At 41.7% G+C, this 20,424-nt stretch overlaps 2 protein-coding genes and 1 pseudogene across 2 annotated transcripts; 2 read left to right on the forward strand and 1 right to left on the reverse strand.

Moving 5' to 3' along the window:
- The first annotated feature begins 428 nt into the window (after window positions 1-428).
- Window positions 429-13,297, forward strand: LOC124693424 (isoleucine--tRNA ligase, cytoplasmic-like). Its single transcript, XM_047226901.1, has 27 exons — window positions 429-1,000; window positions 1,182-1,247; window positions 1,333-1,476; window positions 2,237-2,427; window positions 2,738-2,900; window positions 3,617-3,730; window positions 4,182-4,279; window positions 4,928-5,006; window positions 5,397-5,555; window positions 5,744-5,827; window positions 7,197-7,330; window positions 8,024-8,183; window positions 8,378-8,461; window positions 8,539-8,751; window positions 8,838-8,963; window positions 9,465-9,602; window positions 9,771-9,874; window positions 10,337-10,400; window positions 10,558-10,646; window positions 10,717-10,858; window positions 11,227-11,290; window positions 11,370-11,437; window positions 11,794-11,916; window positions 11,995-12,060; window positions 12,509-12,614; window positions 12,734-12,825; window positions 12,905-13,297. The coding sequence occupies exons 1-27, from the start codon at window positions 467-469 to the stop codon at window positions 13,004-13,006; spliced, it is 3,507 nt and encodes a 1,168-aa protein (XP_047082857.1). The 5' UTR covers window positions 429-466; the 3' UTR covers window positions 13,007-13,297.
- A 1,192-nt stretch (window positions 13,298-14,489) lies between these two features.
- LOC124690925 lies at window positions 14,490-15,461 on the forward strand (annotated as a pseudogene).
- LOC124693426 (uncharacterized protein sll0005-like) lies at window positions 15,433-19,660 on the reverse strand. Its single transcript, XM_047226902.1, has 12 exons — window positions 19,584-19,660; window positions 19,328-19,477; window positions 18,933-19,100; window positions 18,557-18,806; window positions 18,319-18,467; window positions 18,111-18,236; window positions 17,803-17,946; window positions 17,593-17,680; window positions 16,742-17,115; window positions 16,190-16,516; window positions 15,831-16,046; window positions 15,433-15,713 (listed from the first exon to the last, which is right to left on the reverse strand). The coding sequence occupies exons 2-12, from the start codon at window positions 19,430-19,432 to the stop codon at window positions 15,579-15,581; spliced, it is 2,082 nt and encodes a 693-aa protein (XP_047082858.1). The 5' UTR covers window positions 19,433-19,477; window positions 19,584-19,660; the 3' UTR covers window positions 15,433-15,578.
- Window positions 19,661-20,424: the final 764 nt, after the last annotated feature.

Consider the following 20,424-nt stretch of genomic DNA (forward strand, 5'->3'; position numbering starts at 1 on the left):
TCGGGCAAAACGGCGTTGGCGTTACTAGAACGCCAGGAAAACCAATAGCGGGAGGCAAGTAGTTAGGAATACAAGATTAGCTCTGAAAAGTTAACAGAAGAAGGTCTTTTGACGAAATACACAACTCATGTACGTACAGACACTAAACTTGCACTCCACTCTACCCTTGAACTCAAAAAGTCTTCTTTCCTTACGTAAATAGCTCAAAGTCGTTGGTGTCTTTCGTGACTCCCACGGCGCAGCAGACTGTAAATAACTTGTTGTTCCCTTTGAGCGAAGGAAGGAGGGACCGAACTGAAAATTTCCTCGGGACGGCAGGCAGGAACAGGATGCACGCGCGCGGCACGTGACGTGAATCCCCCCCACTCTAAACCCTTTCTCCTCTCCTCCGTCCAAACTCATCCCCTCTCCGCCGCCGCCGCCGCGTCGCCCCAAACCCTAGCCCCCCGCCGTCGCCGGCGCGGCCATGGACGACGTGTGCGAGGGCAAGGACTTCTCCTTCCCGGAGGAGGAGGAGCGCGTGCTCAAGCTCTGGCACGACCTGGACGCCTTCCACGAGCAGATGCGGCGCACGGAGGGCGGCGACGAGTTCGTCTTCTACGACGGGCCGCCCTTCGCGACGGGGCTGCCGCACTACGGCCACATCCTCGCGGGCACCATCAAGGACGTGGTCACGCGGCACCAGGCCATGCGCGGCCGCCACGTCTCGCGCCGCTTCGGATGGGACTGCCACGGCCTCCCCGTCGAGTTCGAGATCGACAAGGCGCTCGGCATCACCAACCGCCAGCAGGTGCTCGACCTCGGCATCGGCAAGTACAACGAGACCTGCCGCGGCATCGTCACCAAGTACGTCGCCGAGTGGGAGGCCGTAGTCACGCGCTCCGGGAGGTGGATCGACTTCAGGGACGACTACAAGACCATGGACCTAAACTACATGGAGAGCGTGTGGTGGGTCTTCGGACAGCTATGGAAGAAGGAACTCGTCTACAAGGGTTTCAAGGTAATCCCAACCCCCTGTTAATCTTCGAATCTGTGCACAATCCTGAGCTCATAGTGTGGTACAAGCAAGCTTAGGCTTCAGGGTAGTAGTGGACATTTCATAAGCTCGTAGTCTGATTTGTTTTTAATGTCGAATTTCTATGTCCGAATTTGGCAGTCCTCAACTGTTGCTCTTGTTCCAGGTTATGCCATACAGCACAGGTTGCAAAACCGCACTCTCAAACTTCGAGGCAGGCCTGGACTACAGGGTGAGTGATTCCCTTTCTTCCTGGTTAACCTCATAATAATCTGCTGTTGCAGTTTGTAGTAACCGTGTCTTTTATGCCGCCATAGACTGTCCCAGACCCAGCAGTGATGGTGTCTTTCCCTATCGTTGGTGATGCGGACAATGCAGCTCTCGTTGCATGGACTACCACACCTTGGACACTCCCGAGCAACCTAGCACTGTGTGTCAATGCCAATCTTGTGTATGCCAAGGTTAGCGCTTCTCTGTTTTGCTGCACTGCACTTTTTTTTCCACATTGCAATGCTATGGTTTATTTCGAGTTTCCTGACTGTTAGTACTACTTTGCACTCCACACTTGAAAACCTTGTTCTGCAAGGAACAGAGCTGATAAAAAAAACCCAGTGAAAAACTGAAGATACCCAGGAATTTTATAGAGTGAACAATTACGTGACACTTGAACCTTGGATGTTCATCTAACCTATATGGCATAATGCAAGCATAACAAGAACTCTCAATCAGCTTCTTGGAAGTATGTTATGCCTGGCATCATTTACCTGATCTTACTCTTAAGGTTCTACGCATTATTCTCTGTCTCTACAATGCTCTTGCATCTGCAATGCATGCGTCTATCTCTTCGATTAATTGAGTTCTCCACCAAGGACTTATTTGCCAAGTTCTGGATAATTCCCAATGTATCACAGTATCAGTATGGAGAAGCGTTTACCTGCAGCAATGTCAACTAGACATATTTGTAATGTTTGTGCACAAAGGCTATATAACATTTCTAATGAATTTATTCTTGGAACAACTATGATGATACCTTTTTTTTTTTAGAACTGTATCGAGTTGGCTGCTAACAAATATCGTATTTGTCATACTGCCTGTCTGCTATGCTTAGTGTGACGAGATCACCTGTAGTCGTTGTGTCACAAGAATTATATCTTTTGACACTCTTCTATACTTGGGAACTTCTATTTGTTTCTGTGTTGATAATGTGTACTGTGTTGTCAGGTTAAGGACAAGTCAAATGGAACAGTATACATTGTCGGGGAAACTAGGCTTGGGCAGTTGCCAGTTAAGGCCAAAGCTGCTGGAAAGAAGCAAGCAAAGGGAAGCACTGCTGAAGCTCCCCAGGGTGGTTTGGATACTGAATCATATGAATTATTGGAAAAGATTCCTGGCTCAAGTTTAGTAGGCAAAAAGTGAGTTATCTTCTACTTCTGTCTTAGCTCATGGGAATATGGGATTTGTTATCAACAACATAATGGAAATAACATTATCCTTATCACTAACCTGTACTTTGGAGGTGTCCATAAGGACTGTAACTACTTAACTAAGTTTTAAAAAAACTAGATGTAGTATGCTGCAGGATAGCAATTCTCCTTAGGTAGCCTTTTATAGCTTTGTTCACAATAATTCTGCTGGAGTTGTTTGAGCAATTCCAAAATTTTGTATCCAAGACTATCTAGAGTTTTTCTGTGGGTTTTCATTGTTAGTTTTCTCTGGTCGCAGATACACTCCTCTGTTTGATTTTTTCTTGGAGCTTCAAGACACCGCATTTAGGGTGATTGCGGATAACTATGTAACTGATGATAGTGGAACCGGAGTTGTTCATTGTGCTCCCGCGTTTGGTGAAGATGATCATCGTGTCTGCCTTAGCGGTGGGATAATTGAGGTTAGAATAATTCTCATATGATTTGAATATTGAATACCTACCATGCTGCTGTGTTGCTAAGGCCTTGGTGGCTGAGAGAAAAGAGTAGACGAGTCAAACTACTTACCGTACGCTCTGCTCGGTTAGCTAGGGAGTATCTGCTAATCATCTGATTAAGTGATTTAATCGGTCGACCATTAATCAAACAGTTAAGTTGGACCAGACCAACATGTAGCTAGGCCGATTAATTGAGAATCTCCCAATTAACTCGACGAATACCCAATATTGAACATGGTCACACCATGAGCAGTGATTAACTGGCTGATTAATCGCCGATTTTTCGACATTGATGCGGAAACTATTGGATAGTATGTAGTAATATCCTCTCAGTGCCCATAGGTTGAATCGAAGAACATGTTTATGGGGTTTTGCCAATCATTTGATGGCACGCGACCGCGTCATCTTATTTGCTTATCTTGTTTTTCAATTTGGAGGGACCTCACTGTTTATTGCATGCCTTCAGCTTTGTAGTTGTGCAGCTTGTTACGTCTAGCTAGCCATCTCTTGAAGAGGTCGCCTTTTTAACTCTGCCACTTTTCCGAGATAGCCATGTCATGTGTTGCTTTTTATCCAGCATTTCGAAGTTATATATGCATCTTTCACATGTATTCTGCTGCGAGCATGACTTGCTTGAATATCTTTTGTTCTCTGTCTGTTGGTATCTGCATCACGTCCAGGCTAGTGGACTTGTTGTAGCTGTTGATGATGATGGTTGCTTCATTGAGAAGATAACTGACTTCAAAGGGCGACATGTCAAAGAGGCCGACAAGGATATCATCAGCGCTGTTAAAGTAAGTCGTTTTTCCAGTGTTCAATGTGCTCTTATTTGTAAAGAATGCATTGCCATTTCTTGCTCAGCAGTACTGGCAACCACTATACACTATTTTTGAGTCGAGTTCTAATCTAGTGCACAAGACATTACATGATATATACTTTTGATTCTAGTATCGAACAACCTTATAAGCTTGTGCTTAAACCTTGATGTATTATCATATTTTTTTTATCCTGGTAATCTTCATGGGATACAATACAAGCAATAGTAAATGAGGTTTATAGCATGAATGGTCTCAATCTATGCTAGTGTACTGGGACTGTTGGCATAAGCGTGCTTTACTTTCTCAGCATACTTTGTCTTGTTATTATAGATAATACTGTGCATTGTTTCGAAACCGCTTTAATATAGTTCATTGAATAAACTGGATAGTTTATGTTGTCCTTAGGATTGACCATCTACATAAACAGGATAAAGGGAGACTTGTTAGCAAAGGGAGCATCGAGCACTCTTATCCATTTTGTTGGCGCTCGGGTACTCCTCTTATTTACCGGGCTGTTCCAAGCTGGTAAACATCTTCTGCCACTCTGTGTAAATTAGTTTGTCCATGTGCTGACTGGTGTCCGAGTGCTGTTATACATGAACTAGCTCACCACAAGGAACACATGCTATTTGGGGAGAGGGTAGCCTTTTTCTCCTTCTTATAATTTTGGTTGTTAAGGGGAACTCTCCTCAAATGTTTAAATAACTAAATATATGAGCCTATTGTCAAAAAAAAAAACTAAACATATGAGCCTATTGTCAAAAAAAAAAAAAAACTAAACATATGAGACTCTTTATGCTACAGATCATAGGTTGTTATCTTAAGTTTCTTCCATGAGATGATATGATAGCATCGTGACCAAATTTGTTTTCTTTCAAGTGAAATGAAATTCCACAATCTACGTGCATTCATTGTTCTGCCTGCTACTAAGTTAGCACCAAATGCTTTTATCTTTTCTAAAGAACGTGATACTTCAGTCCATTTTTATGTGCTCTTCTTACCACATGGAGCAATCCATTTATGAAGTCTGGCTTTATCCTTCTATCGTTCCATTCTGTTGAATCTTCTGGGTTCCCCTTTTTAGCTGTGCCTGTCTGCTTTTATGTCCACTACAGTTTTCTGGTTGCATTACTTATTATTGAGGCATATAAGTCTGAAAGAGCTTTTCTGTAGGTTCATCAAGGTTGAAAAGATTAGGGACCAGTTACTCGAATGCAACAAGGAGACCTACTGGGTTCCAGATTATGTCAAGGTATGTTATGGTTTGTAGCCTGTGACATTGTATTTAGGAAGATACTTACGGGTCTTAACTCATGGATGTGCCCTTAGCCATTTGATCTGTTCAAACTTTCCACCTTTTTTTAATAATTAATATTCATTTTGATATGTACTTATAGCTACCTTGTTTTCTTTTTTCCATCAATGCACACGTTGTCTTGCTATATCAATTTCTGTTCCCCTCACCATGTAATTAATACCAGCCTTCTTTCTGTTTTGTGCACCTAGTACTTATGTACTATAGTTCAGTTGATTGTTACGAAACTGCTTGGAGCGTTTAGGTGACAGGAAATGGTATAGTTATGAAAGATGATTTGGTCTAGTGTGTTTGATCTATATTTTATTTTTAACAATGTATATGCAGGAAAAGAGATTCCATAATTGGCTAGAAGGTGCTAGGGACTGGGCTGTTAGCAGAAGTAGATTTTGGGGTACTCCACTTCCAGTTTGGATCAGCCAAGATGGTGAAGAAATTGTTGTTATAGATTCCATTGAAGAACTTGAAAGATTATCTGGCGTCAAGGTTAATATCTCCACTGTGCAAGATTCATTTCATTGTTTGCGCTATTTGTGGCTGAATATACATATTCTTGTGATTTGATGTTGTTTTAATTGAAAAATTGAAACAATAGTAAACCTTTTTACACATGTTTTTTCGTGGACATTAATGTTTTTGGTCCTGATGTAAGCATTTTGGATTTTTTCGGTCAGGTTAACGATCTTCACCGCCACCATGTTGATGATATTACGATTCCTAGCAGAGAAGGGCGTGGGGTGCTCAAACGTGTTGAGGATGTAAGTTTGTTTCGACCCACATTTAGGGTGCCTTAGCCTCACTTGTCCAGTACTCCCTCCATTTGAAAGTATAGTCCATTTTAGTTTGGTCAAAGTCAAACTTTGTGAAGTTTGACCAAGTATCTAGAAAACAATATCAACATCAACATACTTGGTCAAACTTTACAAAGTTTGATATTTGGTCAAAACTTCAAAAAAATTGACTTCAACCAAAAAACTAGTATGCATTATACTTTAAAATGGATGGAGTACATATTCTTTTATGTTGACATATATTACATTTTCCCTACCTTCGACATCTTCGTTGTACATTGTTCTATGTGTTTCAGTAGAAACTTTGTCGAACTCTGTCCTTGGATACATAATAAAAAAATAGAGGATTAGAATAGAATGAATTATAAAGGTGGGAGGGGAGGTCAGATTTGTATGGTAGGGAATGTGGCAAAGGTAGATCTCAGGATTGCAGATCTATGGTCATTTAGATGCTAACTAATAGTTCTGTAATATTTAATACTCCCTCTGTCCTGAATTACTTGTCGCAGATTTGTCTAGATAAATTAATGTATAGATGCATGCATAGTTAAGATCATATGATTGGCGATCCTATCGTAGAGGTTGCGATCCGATTCAAAATCACAATTCTGACAACATCATGCGAATCAGACAAATCTGTGACATTTAATTCGGTACAGAGGGAGTATATGAAATTATGTTTTTGAAAACATATTATATCTATAATCAATCAAGTAACGGAATTACTTTCTTAGGCTTGATGAACTAATATTTCGTGAATGTCTAGGTAAGAAGCCCTTAACAAACCCATTTACACCTATTTATCTTGTTGCCTAATCTTCATGGCATTATATGTGACATTGGTTTTGCGTAAGTTATTTCTAGTATTCAGATTCCTTATGAAGTTTGGAAGAACAGAAACGAGAAATGTGCCACAGCCCATGCATTGCTAGAATGATATACATGACTAAATTTCCCAGTTAATTGCATGCCGTAAGGTTATTTCCAACGTCTACTTGTGTAGTTCATGATTTATCCATGCCAAGGTTATGGGTGTGTTTGTTTTTTGCCCACGGTTACCCTACCAAAGATTTGGCTAGTCAAAAAATTTCTTGAGGTTTTGCTTGCCCATGAGTTGGCCACATTGGCTAAAAGAACGAACCAGAGTTGGTGTCATTGGTATGCCAAAAAATAGGCTTCTATTCAAACAAAGAACGATTTTCTGGTGATGACCAAAATATTTGTAGGGTACACTTTGGCAAACCCATCAACTGTCATGTATGTTAATGTTTATGACTGCATATCAATGCTTTCATTTCAAATGGTTCTCATTGAGCAACGGTTGTGATGCCTTCAGGTTTTTGACTGCTGGTTTGAGAGTGGATCCATGCCATACGCCTCCCTTCATTATCCATTTGAGAATCGTGAACTATTTGAGAAGAATTTTCCTGGCAACTTTGTGGCAGAGGGCTTAGATCAAACACGTGGATGGTTAGTTACTCCCTTCACAATCTTCGGCAGTTATTTGTCACCATGTTCTCGCAAATAAATAAGAATTAGTAGGGTTTTTGTTATTTATTTCAGTCCTTTCATGTACCGCTCTTGCAATCTAGATCAAAAATCTGTTCCGCCATCAAATCAACATGGGAAATTCTGAGGTTGCTTTTATTTACTTTATAAGTTATGGCATGGCTATCATCATTTGGCAAAGATTTAAATTTCAAAGACCTGCCCAAAAAACTGACGAAATGCACAACCAAGCCAGAAAACCAACAAAATATGCAGCACAACAGAAAATGCTAATAGCTCACTGTCAGGTATCTCCTAGGTTCTTTTCAATGCTTGGCTTAAAATCCTAATATATCCTGTACAGAAGAGCCTGAAATATTATTCTAAGATTAACATGAATTATGTCCATTGATATTGTTTCTGGTACCCCTTTTTTTTCCCCTTTTTCAAATAATTTGGCATCCTTTTTTTGGAATACTTATGTTATTTAGTTTTGTACTTGTGTGAGTTTGTAGCAATCATTTGGCTTCATTTGATGAGCAAAAAGAGTACACGTGCTATTTATAATGCTAGTCTCATTTCTATTAGTCTATAATGTATAACAGTAGTATATTTTTCTTCATGCGCTACTCATTTGTGTTATAACCACCTTCATGATTTGATTCCATCCTGCAGGTTTTATACCTTGATGGTGTTGTCAACAGCATTATTTGGGAAGCCTGCTTTTAAGAATCTTATATGCAATGGTCTTGTTTTGGCGGAGGATGGTAAGAAAATGAGCAAGAGTAAAAAGAATTACCCTCCACCCGTGGACGTCATTAATGAATATGGAGCGGTATGTCGTGTCTCTTTACAAGTCAATGATTGTTACCAGTTTTCACTCATTATATGACGGATGCTCTAGAGTGTATACAGTATTATTGTTTTGTCTGAAGATACATGTGTTTTGAGCTCATAAGGATTGCGATTGTGCAATTTGTCCGAGTTAGAATTGTAATTAATTTGTTGTTTCTTTCCTTTTCTTTCCAGGATGCTTTGAGGCTGTACTTGGTAAATTCTCCAGTTGTACGTGCGGAGTCTCTACGGTTTAAAAGGATTGGTGTTTTTGGTGTTGTAAGTGTCTTCCTTCAGTATGTAAGTGTCTTGGTGAAGAGTATCTTCTGTGGCCTAACAGGTTTTGATTTGATCAGGTGAAAGATGTTTTCCTCCCGTGGTATAATGCTTATAGGTTTCTTGTCCAAAACGCAAAGAGACTTGAAGTTGAGGGTCTTGGAGCATTTTCTCCAATTGATCAAGCTTCACTTCAGAAGTCATCCAATGTGTTGGATCATTGGATAAACTCTGCAACTGAAAGTCTTGTTAGCTTTGTTCTCCAGGAGATGGATGCATATCGGCTTTACACGGTAGATCTTCCTGGATATTTGTATTGGTCATGTCAATTCATCTTTCCGTGCTATGACCAAACTTGATAGCTTGTTTACCCATACAGGTGGTGCCATATTTGGTAAAATATATTGACAATCTCACCAATATTTATGTGCGGTTCAACCGCAAACGTTTAAAAGGAAGGACTGGAGAAGTAGACTGCAAAATTTCTCTTTCAACTCTCTACCATGTAAGTAACTATCAAGCAGTGTACAGTTTCAACTTATTTTGATACTCCGATCCATAATAAGTGCCTGATTTTAGTTCAAATTTGACCAAATTTGAAATAAAACCACGACACTTATTATCGATCGGAAGGAGTAGTCAATGCTACAAATTGTTGATGGAGTGGTGGGATTTCTATCCTTAAGTGCTGTACTCATATATTGCAAGTTACAACCTCTTAAGATGCCCTTTTACCTGTTGCTGATGAGCCAATGCTTTTTTTTTTGCACCTTTCTCTTCTGGAAGTAGTTCACAAGCCTGTAACCAGCATTGTGACTATTTTCTTGCGACCCCTCATTTTCTTGACATCAATAAGATAATTACTCAAGTCTCGGGAATTATCTTTTCTTGCTTGGTACCATCTATTACATTTCGTGCAGTGGTTTATGCATTCGCAATCCCTGATGCATCAACTATACCATTTTGGTGTTTTTTCTTCTCTAATGGTTTTAACCATGAAATGTAGGCACTTGTAACAACTTGTGTGGCGATGGCTCCATTTACGCCGTTCTTTACTGAAGTTCTTTATCAAAATCTGAGGAAGGTGTCAAGTAAATCACATGAGAGCATTCATTTCTGCAGTTTCCCTTCCACAACTGGGGAGGTAACTTTTTCTCACCAGATAGTCTACACTCCTTTCAATTCTCTCTATAAGACACATAGTGTTCTTTTGTATTTTTCATTATATTAGGCACATACAAGGATCAAAGCAGCTATACAGCTTTTATTTACCATTTCTGTCTTCTAATGCTTTCTCTCCCCACATGATCAGAGAGATGAGCGTGTTGAGCAAAGTGTGAATAGGATGATGACCATCATTGATCTTGCACGCAATATTCGTGAACGGCACAGCAAAGCTCTCAAAACACCACTGAAGTATGTCTGGACTCTCTTCTACTTTTTTCTGTAACAGTGTTTTTTTGTAGGGGCATTTTGGTTAGGTAGGTAGGCTGCATTGTATTATGTGTTCTGTAATTTCCTGTTAATTAATGCAGTGGTATGACAAAAGATAATTTCAAGGATTTTGTTTTTAGTGTGCGCATTTTGGTTGTAACTTTTCCTCTCACAACCATAGAAGTGCGTGTAACTTTTTTAGTTGTAGTAGTTGTCATAACATCGGTTCGGTTCCCCCTGTATATACAAGTCAGAATCATTGTGGTAGTTGTCATAACATTGGTGGAGTTCTATTGCAACCTGAAGACTGTATTATCAGTTTTATTCAAATTGTATACCTGTAATTCTTTTACTTCATGAGACCACCTGTTAAAAAGCATATGTTCCTTTCGACATCATACTATAGTACAAATTTCAAGCCGGCTTAACCAGTTCAAATCCCAGGGAAATGGTGGTTGTTCATCCTGACAGTGAATTTCTTGAAGATATCACAGGAAAATTGAAAGAGGTTTGTTTATGAGGCCAAAAGTTGTCAGATTTACACCTATAATCCTTTTCTATTCTGGATCTATGTAACTATCTTGCTACTTTGTTTTCATCATGTAGAGTGGCTGCTTGGTTTCCTTATTGTTTAATGTTGAAATAATGTACTTTTTACCATACAGTATGTCATGGAGGAGATGAATGTTAAGACTGTGACTCCATGTAATGATCCCATGATGTATGCTTCTCTGCGGGCAGAACCCAATTTTAGGTATGTGTTCCTAACGTGCAAAGAATTGTTGCCATTTTTAGCCATGGCTCATTACCTTCTATTTTCTCAGTGTTCTAGGGAAAAGACTAGGTAAGGACATGGGCAAAGTATCAAATGGAGTGAAGAAAATGACCCAGGAACAAGTCTTAGCCTTTGAGAAAAGCGGAGAGATTTCATTCTTTGGTCATTGCTTGAAGCTAGATGACATTAAGGTAACATTACATGCTTCTAGTCTTTAGGTTGTTAGTTTCAGAACAGGAATGATTGATAGCAGATGCGAATTGAATTGAGAAATTTCAGTTTATCTCAAGAAGATACACCTGTGGTATTATGTTGGTTAACTTTTGTAGTCTCTAAGATACAAATAAGTTTCCCAATTGGTTTGTTTGTATTCCAGAACATATCTTTATCTAGCAACTGGTTTGATTGCCAAGATAATACATGGTGTTTCTTTTATTATTTAGGCACTCTTCCTGATTATCATGAGCTCATGTCCCTTCATGTGCAGTTACATTATTTAGCACAAAACTTACTGCATCACTATGTCTATGAAATTACCTGATGAACTTTGTGTGTTTAGGTGGTCCGAGAGTTCAAGCGTCCTGCAAACGTGTCAGAGAAGGAAATTGATGCAGCAGGAGATGGTATGCCATAAATGCCACTCTTGGTAGTTCTGCTCATCCTTAGTTACTATGGATACCATCAATACCTTTTTTTTTGTAGGTGATGTGTTGGTCATTTTGGATCTCAGAGCTGATCAATCATTGATTGAAGCCGGAGTGGCTCGAGAGGTAGTCAATTTTTTTATTTATATATAACTAGTGCTCTTGGTTCTTGCTTAACACAGATTGTTTTGGTCTTTTTGGTGTATTAAAATTTACAATTGATGTTTGCTGTCTGGTAACTGGTAGCACATTTTCTTGATGCCCGAAAATTCACTAATTATTCCTGACGCACATCATGATGTTTTAGTATTGAATACAGGCATTGCTGGGACTTTGGTAATGAATAAAGGAAAACTATAGCATCTCTTGTGTCGAACTTTCATGCTCGTTTGAGTGCATTAGTCTTCCTGATACTCCAGTTTAATTTCTGTTTTGATTCAGTCAATAGTGTGGTCTCCTAATTCATGAGCAACTCTGTTCAGGTTGTAAACAAAATCCAGAAATTGCGAAAGACTGCTCAGCTAGAACCTACAGACTTAATTGATGTGTACTACAAACCTGTGGACGATTGCAGCAGTAGACTTGAAGAGATTTTGCAGTCACAGGCCAGTCAAATTTCTCAAATTAAGTTTCTTGTTTCAGAAACTGGAACATCCTTTCACGAAAATTATTATTTTGTGCAGGATCAATATATTAGGGAAGTTCTTGGCAATTCTTTAGTTCCAAAGGCAATGGCACCATCAGATACGGTGAGCTTTTATTTTCAACCTTTAACCTTCATCAACCATCAAATAAATTTAAATTGAACATCAACCTGTAATTACTTTGCATCTTCAATACGTTTGCTTTAGTTTTTTGTTGAATAGTAACCTTGATAATGGAGATATATATCTGTGACTTAGCATACTCTGGTAATTGACTTAATATAAGATCAAGTTTCACATCATAAGAGAGCCAAAAGTAGACCAGATAAGCTGGATCTTTGGCTAACTTTGTGAGCATAAGCAGCTATGTGAGGGCAACTTTTGTGGTGTTAAGTTTTGAGCCTATCATACAGTCTGGGTTTACTGCCAATTTCAAGCATTTATTCCGTAACTCGGTAATACATGCAAAAAGTGGTTTGTGGAAAATATGGTGTTGAAGTGATTTTAATGGGTCATTACACTTCTCACTGCAATGTAATTGTATGTTTTGCAGGTAGTTATCTGTGAGGAGTCTCACGATGTACATGACATGTCGTTTGTCATCTACATTGCGAGGTGCATGCCTGTGCTCACACCCGATCTCCTTCCCCATGCCTCAGGTATCTACATTGTGCAATTGCGAAGAACTCGTGCAAGTAGTCGCTATTTTTTGTGTTCATATCATGGCATTGTCCGAGAAATTATGTGAGTAACCTATGTGGTACCTTGAACGGAACAGGTAACAGTGACCATGTAGATGCGCTAAGAGTGTATTTGTCATCAAGGTCCATTTCCAGACTGAAGAACGAATTCCAGACGGGAAATGGCAAGGTAGGGAATCCACACTGCTGTTAACAATTTTCCATGGTGTGTTCTTCAGCTCTTATATGTTTCGACTCTGTTCTTGCAGATTACGGTGAGCTGCATGGAAGGCTATCCGCCGATCGTTCTGCAGCTAGGAAAGCATGTCTTTCTTAGTGCTGGGGATTTTTATCTGGCTAATCGTTCTTGATTCTTGTCTTGAAGCGTCATTCCAATTTTGAGTAGTTTTGTCATTCTCAACCACAATCATTCTGATCAGGCTGATTCTATTTTGCGCCTCACAAAAGAAATGTATTTACTCGTATGTGCTGTGGACATGGAAGGTTGATTAAATTGTTGTGTGTGTGTGTGTGTGTTCCGAAACTCATTTGTATACTGATACAACAGCTTGCCCCTGTGTTTAAACATCAGCTACAACTGCTTAATCAGTGAGTCGGTTTTAGCAATATGGGCCGTCTTGTTGCTTGGTCATTCTTCTTCAGTCTTCAGGTTCTGGGAAAATACACTTTGATTTTGTTGGATTGTGTCACCGTCTTTCTCAATTCTCATAACGCCGAACTAATGTCACATGATGGGGACTGGTTAACCTATCTTTTGGATTTGAACCTATTTAACCATTTTGTGTAAAAGGATAATATTGGTTAACCATTAGGTTATTATGGTTTAAACTCTATTCAAGCAAACTGAAGATCAACTCTAAAATCAAAACTGTTGTTTTGTAGTAGTAAATTTAGCAAGCATCTTTCTTTGTATATCTGATACCTCACAAACTCATTCCATGCGATGTTTTATGCGAATTAGTGTATTCATTTATGACTCATGAGCCTGACTTCTAGGATATATAACCATGTTTTTCTTGCCACATGCAAAGAATTCACACGAAAAGTCTGGAAATGTTGGTTAATCTGCATATTTATGTTAGATTGTAGGCTACATGGGCTGCTTTACTGGACTGCAGCCCATCTACACCTAACAATTTATAGGCATAATTATACACTTGTGTACATCATATTGGCCTACAACATTCTATCGTTGCGGATGTGTGTGTTGCTTGTAAAAAAGGAGAAATAACTATGTATTTTCCTGTTAGAAGAAAAGATACTCATTTTACAAATGCAAATACCCTTGATGACAGCCGGCTCAAGATATCTGGTAGGATCTTTGACGAGATGCTCGGCAAAACAGGTAGAAGCTCTTGCACAAGAGACACAATATTTACGTCCTGGCATCAATAAAAGAACCTTTTTCAATATCAATTCATCTTCCTTTTCGAAAAAAAAAATCAATTCATCTTGCCAAACAAAAAAAAGTAGGTTAAAAAACAAGTGTTCAGCATGCTCTGGCACCAGAGCTGGAGACGACGGGTCGCATCTACTGGGCATCACTGAGCAGTGTTTCTCTGTTCTACTGGACCGACCCGATCCTCAGCTTACTGGGCCCAGCACACGGCTTCACTGCCCATCTTTGCTTCCAGTAGCCGCCGGACCAGCCGTGCCGCCGCCGCCGCGAGGCCTCGTCGGAGCAGCAACCCTGACCCTGAGGTAGGCCACCCTTTCCCGGTTCGCAGTCGCCTCCTCGGCCTGACACCCTGGAGAGAAACAATCCCTTCATTTCCATCTCTCTTCGCTCACTGCATCCCATCTGTTGCTGCCGCTGGTTCTTGCGTTTTCAGGATGGCGACTCTGAGGAGCCTCAAGATCAAGACCTCGACGTGCATGAGGGTGGCCAAGGAGCTGCGGTCGTACGAGGAGGTGGTGGGAAGGGAGGCGGCCAAGACCGCCGTCATGAAGAACAGAGGCGCCAATCTTGACGACCTCAAGCAGCAGGTGAAAAAATCTCCCACTGGCAGGACTTTCTTTTGATTATTCCTCATCTTCCTAGTGCTGGACATGCAGTGTTTGTCTTCTCTTTTGCTAAGATCACATGGAGTGTGCTCTGTTCTAGTTAGGACAGAGTATGCTCTATTCTAATTCTTCACTATTTAGGACAGAGTCTGCCATAAGAGCAAGCCTACATCAGATATAGAGCTACAGTGGAAGTGCTTTTTTTTTAGATGAGCAAGTGCTGATTATTGGTACCTTGGAGCATGTGCACTGCATCTTAATGCCATTCACTTGTTCAGGAGAATGTCTTGGCTGAGTCAAGGATGATGGTCCCAGACTGCCATAAGAGACTTGACGCCGCAGTGGCAGATCTGAAAGCAACTCTGGTACCATTCTGATTTTTTTAGCCAAAAATTAACATTATCTGTGATCTTGTATTCAGCTTTTGCGATCTATTGCAGGCTGAATTGATGAAATAGGAGAGGCGGAGAGTGCGCCCACAGAGGTTGAAACTGTATTCAAGCCAACCAAGATTAACTTGAAAGTCAAAACCTTTATTTTGTTGAAATGTCAGCAAGCATCTTACTTTGTATTGTTGATACATCAGAAACTCACTCCGTGAGATGTTTCATATGAGTTGGTGTATCCATTGACTGATGAGCCTGACTTCTAAGACACTGAATTATGTGTTTTCTATATCTCAAAAAAGAATTATGTGTTTTCTATTTTATACATTCATTTCTTTCCACATGCAAGATATAACAAGACAAGTTGGAATTGTTGGTTAAACAGTGGTTAATCTGCATACATATGTAGGCATAATTATATACATCATATTGCTGTACAACATTCTATCGTTGTGTATGTGTGTTGTTTGTATAAAAAGAAAAGGAGAAACAACTCTCTAGTTTCCAGTCAGAAGAAGAAAAAAAGACCGCTTCACAAAAATGCTTCCCGGATAACCCGTGCGAACACCCTTGATGACAACCGGCTCAAAATGTCTGGTAGGATCTTCGACGAGATGCTCGGCAAAATAGGTAGAAGCTCTTGCACTACAGACATGATATTTACGTCCTGCCATAAAAAGAAAGAACATGTATCGATATCAATTCATCTTGCCAAGAAAAATACAATATGTAAGTTTTTGCGTGTTCTTGAGAAGAAAAAAGTGCTAACAGTTAGCATGCATACCCCATTCACTGTTGGACTTGCTGTCCCAGCTGTTAAGAATTTGACAACCTTCTCAACATTGTTCAAGATGATCCTGTCCTCCTCTGTGATTGTAGGAAGCAACGCAGTGGACCTGACAGGAACCATACCAAAAACTGGGGTCGGATTTCTGATCCCAAAAGATCCAGCAATTTGTAGCAATTGCTCCCTTGAAACTGCGTCGATGGCTTTCACAACCTGCACCAGAGAAAACAAGAGGGATCAATAAACAAGCACTTAAATTTTCTAAAGGTAAATTTTCCTGCATTCAGTAAATCACTGCACCAAGTACAACGGCTATTCCTCAGATCATTATCAACTGTTGTGATATGAGAGCTCACCTCGTCAAGAATGAACTCCCGGAAGAAGTCGCCCCTATCAGAGAGTAGAAAACCAAGAGCAGCCCGAGCTTGGACTGGGTTCTCAGGTTGCGATGTGGCCACTGGAAATGCAGGAACTAAACCAGTAGTAGGTTGGAATCCTATAGCACCCAGCCCAGCCATGTTACCCTGCATGTCCTCCCCACCACCACTCTTTGCTGCAGTAATGAAATTCTCAAAAGCTTGCATAACGTCAATGAACCTTTCTGCGTCAAAGACACCTGTTTTGCCATATATTGTGTAACGCAAGGCACTTCTTAGTCGGGGCGATTCGTCCGTTAGTAGCCTCTGTTAGAATCAACCAAAGAAATGAATAAGTGATAGAAAAACTTGGCCTCTCATCACAACAGACGAATGCAAGATTTTATTTGTGAAACCAAAGAAGAAATATTTTAATATCAACCTGCAGGTATTATGCATTTTTCATAGATGCAATACTTAAAATAGAATCATTTCAAAACATAGAAATTCATGCGGATGACATGAAGTTAAATCAAAGGTTAAGGTGCTGACCTGTGCAATATATGGGTATGCTTCATCCACGATGGCAAACTCAGGGTCTCCTACCAAAGCTATACCTTCTAATACTCCAATGGCTCTAATAATCAAAGCAAAATACGGAGGTATCCTGAATGGATAATCAAATGTTATTTGTGCTAGATCCGCTGCCAACTCTTGGAAGTTGATATTCTTTGCACCGCCTCCTTCAAGTGCTTGATCAAAAACTTTAGCTAGCACAGGTAAGATTGGATCCAAGTTTACTCCCTCAGGGATGAAACCAAGCTTCACAAAGTCCTTAACGATTGCATCATAATCGCGATGAATAAGGTGAGCTATTGCTTCAATCATTCCATACTTTTGATCATCAGTCAGTTTTGTTACAAGCCCTGAAGAAAAGAAGGTCTGTTTTGTTACTTATTTTCATGTGCATTAAAGAAGATGGTATCAAAATTTACAAAAAAAAATAGGGTGTTAAAAAGATAAGAATAAACAGCTGTAATTTAGTCAGCAGAATTAGTTTCCCATGTTATACAATATTTGTTTTACCAAAAGGGGCAAACAGGCTAAGATATGCAAATGATGAGATCAAAACGTTTGCACTTGTCATGCTTAATCTAGTGTATGACACACTAATTAGTAAAACAGGTTGGAAACTACTTTGCGAGCAAGTCATCGTACTACTAGAAAGTTGTAAAGTTGTACATGAGGACTTGAGAAGCATAGGTTATAAAGTTGTCATTACTGCAACACCGAATCGATAAACATTTATAAGTTTTGCTTACCAGTTAATTATAAACATAGCAATTTTTTAAGGTTCTACATGAGAACTTGAGAAGCATAGGTTGTTCATACTCTTGACTTACCAAAATCAAGAATGGCAAGCTTTCCATCTGGTGTCCTAATCATATTTCCGGGATGTGGGTCCGCATGGAAGAATCCAGTATCAAGCAACTGTAATACATAATATGACAAAAAAATTCTTTGAAACACTTCTTCCCATTAGAAAGTACGTGTGCAATCATGCAATTCTGAATAACATGAGTAATGTACAGGAAAGAAGAAGAAAAACAAACCTGCTTTAGATAGCATATAACTCCTACATTAACCAATGACCCAACATCGTCCTCAGTACTTTGCGATAGCTTCTCTCCATCTACCCACCCTGTAGTAAGAACTTTTCTGGATGTGTATTTAGGATATGTCTTTGGCACAACAACCTGGAAGATTGTTGAATAAATTCGTAAGTGGACCGCATGGCAGTGAAGCTTGCATGTGTACACCGTAATAAATACTTTTTTTAAAAATCCAACAGTACAAGAATAAAATCACTCAGTACGACCATATCATCACACTGCTTCTACTAAGCTACCAAAGGGATTACCTGTGGAAGATCTTCTCTCATCATCTCAGCAAAGCGGAGGCCATTTTCCCCTTCATTTATGTAATCAAGTTCTTCGAAAAATCGGGCAGCCCATTCATCTACTAGGCCAACAACATCAAGGGCGACCTGGCGGAATTCAGTAATTTCAGCATGAGTTGCCTTTTACATCATTTCTCAACAACGATACGGAAGAGTATTATATGTCTACCTGAGGAAATCTCTTGAGGACCAACCCCAGATTTCTAATGATGAACAGATCTATGGTGACAGTCTCAAGCACAAATGGCCTCTGCACTTTCACAGCCACCAGTTCTCCCGTTTCCTTCAACCGGCCCTTGTATACCTGTCCCAGAGACGCTGCGGCACGATACACAACAATTAGCTCAGCCTTAGCTGGTCAGTGCAGCAAAGCTTATAACACCAAGATTTCTTCTAGTATAATTTACCTGCAGCAATTGGGGAGGGAGACAGTTCGGAGTATATTTCCTGCCATGGCTTGCCAAGCTCTTCTTCCAGGAGAGCCATGGCGATGTCGTCCGGAAACGAAGGGACCTTGTCGCACAGCTTCTGCAGCTCGGTCATGGCCGCGGGGGACAGGATGTCCGGCCGGATGCTCAGCGCCTGGCCGAGCTTGATGTACGCGGGGCCCAGGGACGTGACGATCTCCCTCAGCTCGATCGCGCGCGTCACCTCGTTCTATCAAGCATCCAAAGAGAAGAAGATGCATGGGTCAGCTGAGTAGATGGAGTGGCATACACTGGTTTCAAAGGAAAATAGCAGCACTGCACAGGTGTTGTACGAATTGGTGACCGCAGTAAGTACCTCCTTGATTTTGTCGCCGATGAGGTCAGATATGATCCCGGAGATGAAGCCCCCGGCCACGGACAGCAGCTGCACTACTCGGGTGGCGACGGCCCCCGGGCGCTTGCCCCAGTAGGCTGAGATGATCTCCGGGCTGTACACGAGCGGCAGCCCCTCGGTGTTGGTCACCTGGAAGCAAACAAGGAAAAAAAAAAGGCAGCAGAATTCAGATGACATGCTATTGCGGGTGCGTGTACAGCAAGATTCAGAGTAAAAGGACCGAGTAAATGTCCAATTCCATGAATCCATGGGTGTGATCGAACTGTGTGTGTGGAAATGTTGAAGTGCAGACAACAGTGGATTGGGGATGGGGGAGGGGATTGGGGAATGGGGAATGGGGATAGAGGGGAAGGTACCTCGACGAGTCGCATGGTGACGTCCTTGTCGGCGAACTGGTCGTCGCGGAGGTTGGAGCCGCGGAGGCCGCGCATGAGGGAGGCCAGCTGCTCGTCCTCCTCCATCTGCTTCCGCACCCGCTTGATCTCCTGGGACACGTCCCCGAACCTCTGCATTCGTTGTTGGTTCATCAGGCACAGGCAAAGAAAACCGAGTGTCAGGGAACAGATCATCGTGGGCGCGCGTGGCAGGAAGAAGACGCGCAGCGGAACTTACGGTGGAGGTGATGGCGGCAGCCCTTTGGCGGGAGGCCGGCGGCGGCGGCCTGGGGTCGGTGGCGACGGCGAGCACGCGGCGGAGGCGGCGCCGGCGCGGGAGCGGGGAAACGAGCCCCGCGACGCGCGTCCGGCCGAACCCGCCGCAGTGCAGGAGGTGCGGCGCCGACGCCGATGCCGATGCCGTGGCCTCCATGGTGGCCAGGCGCGCGAGACGGCGGGAGGGGAAGACGAATACGGTCCGTGCGGCGAAGACTGGGACGGACGGAGACTCCGAGCTGGAGTGGTGGTGGTGGACGGGAATAACTTTTTTCAGCCTGCCGCGGTGCTCTTTTTGCCTCGCGGGTGGTGGGGGAGGGGCCGGTCACCGGTGGTGGTGGGCGCAGGCGCGGCCACGCGCGCGGGCGGCGCTTGTGGTGGTGGTGGCCTCTCGCCTCGCGCGCACGGCGAACGCGTGGACGGCGGGAAGACCAGTGGAGCAGGTCTGTCTCTACCACTCACCCAAGAGAGTACTGTGATGGAAAAAAGAGAGAGGCTGCTTTCATGGAAATTCAGATGGTTACAACAAGTGCATAAAAATCGACAATAATGTTGCTTTCAACGACCAGTAGTTCACCATGATGCACTCTTCTCCTCTACACAGGCCGTCCAATTTGCAGGAACGTCGAAGACCAGCACGGCTCTTTGTGTTTGCCGGCAAAAATGCAAAACACATCACTAAAAACACCAATCAGATCTTCGTTTCTTCTCCAAAACAACAGTGTTACAGGTGAATTTACAGAAGCGACACACACACGACAGTGTCCCAGGTCATTTTACAGACATGAAAGATCATGCAGGTG

The sequence above is a fragment of the Lolium rigidum genome, chromosome 2 (assembly GCF_022539505.1).
Source record: "Lolium rigidum isolate FL_2022 chromosome 2, APGP_CSIRO_Lrig_0.1, whole genome shotgun sequence".
NCBI classification, from domain to species: domain Eukaryota; kingdom Viridiplantae; phylum Streptophyta; class Magnoliopsida; order Poales; family Poaceae; genus Lolium; species Lolium rigidum.

What these genes read in the sequence shown, in the direction of transcription:
- LOC124693426 (XM_047226902.1), bottom strand. Translation starts at nt 19,432, where the DNA reads ATGGAGGAGGACGAGCAGCTGGCCTCCCTCATGCGCGGCCTCCGCGGC. An exon ending in TCACCATGCGACTCGTCGAG is followed by an intron (nt 19,101 to 19,327) that starts GTACCTTCCCCT and finishes GTTTGCTTCCAG; the next exon opens with GTGACCAACACCGAGGGGCT. An exon ending in GGGAGTTCATTCTTGACGAG is followed by an intron (nt 16,047 to 16,189) that starts GTGAGCTCTCAT and finishes TCTCTGGTGCAG; the next exon opens with GTTGTGAAAGCCATCGACGC.
- LOC124693424 (XM_047226901.1), top strand. Translation starts at nt 467, where the DNA reads ATGGACGACGTGTGCGAGGGCAAGGACTTCTCCTTCCCGGAGGAGGAG. An exon ending in TGCTCAAACGTGTTGAGGAT is followed by an intron (nt 5,828 to 7,196) that starts GTAAGTTTGTTT and finishes TGATGCCTTCAG; the next exon opens with GTTTTTGACTGCTGGTTTGA. An exon ending in TCACAGGAAAATTGAAAGAG is followed by an intron (nt 10,401 to 10,557) that starts GTTTGTTTATGA and finishes TTTACCATACAG; the next exon opens with TATGTCATGGAGGAGATGAA.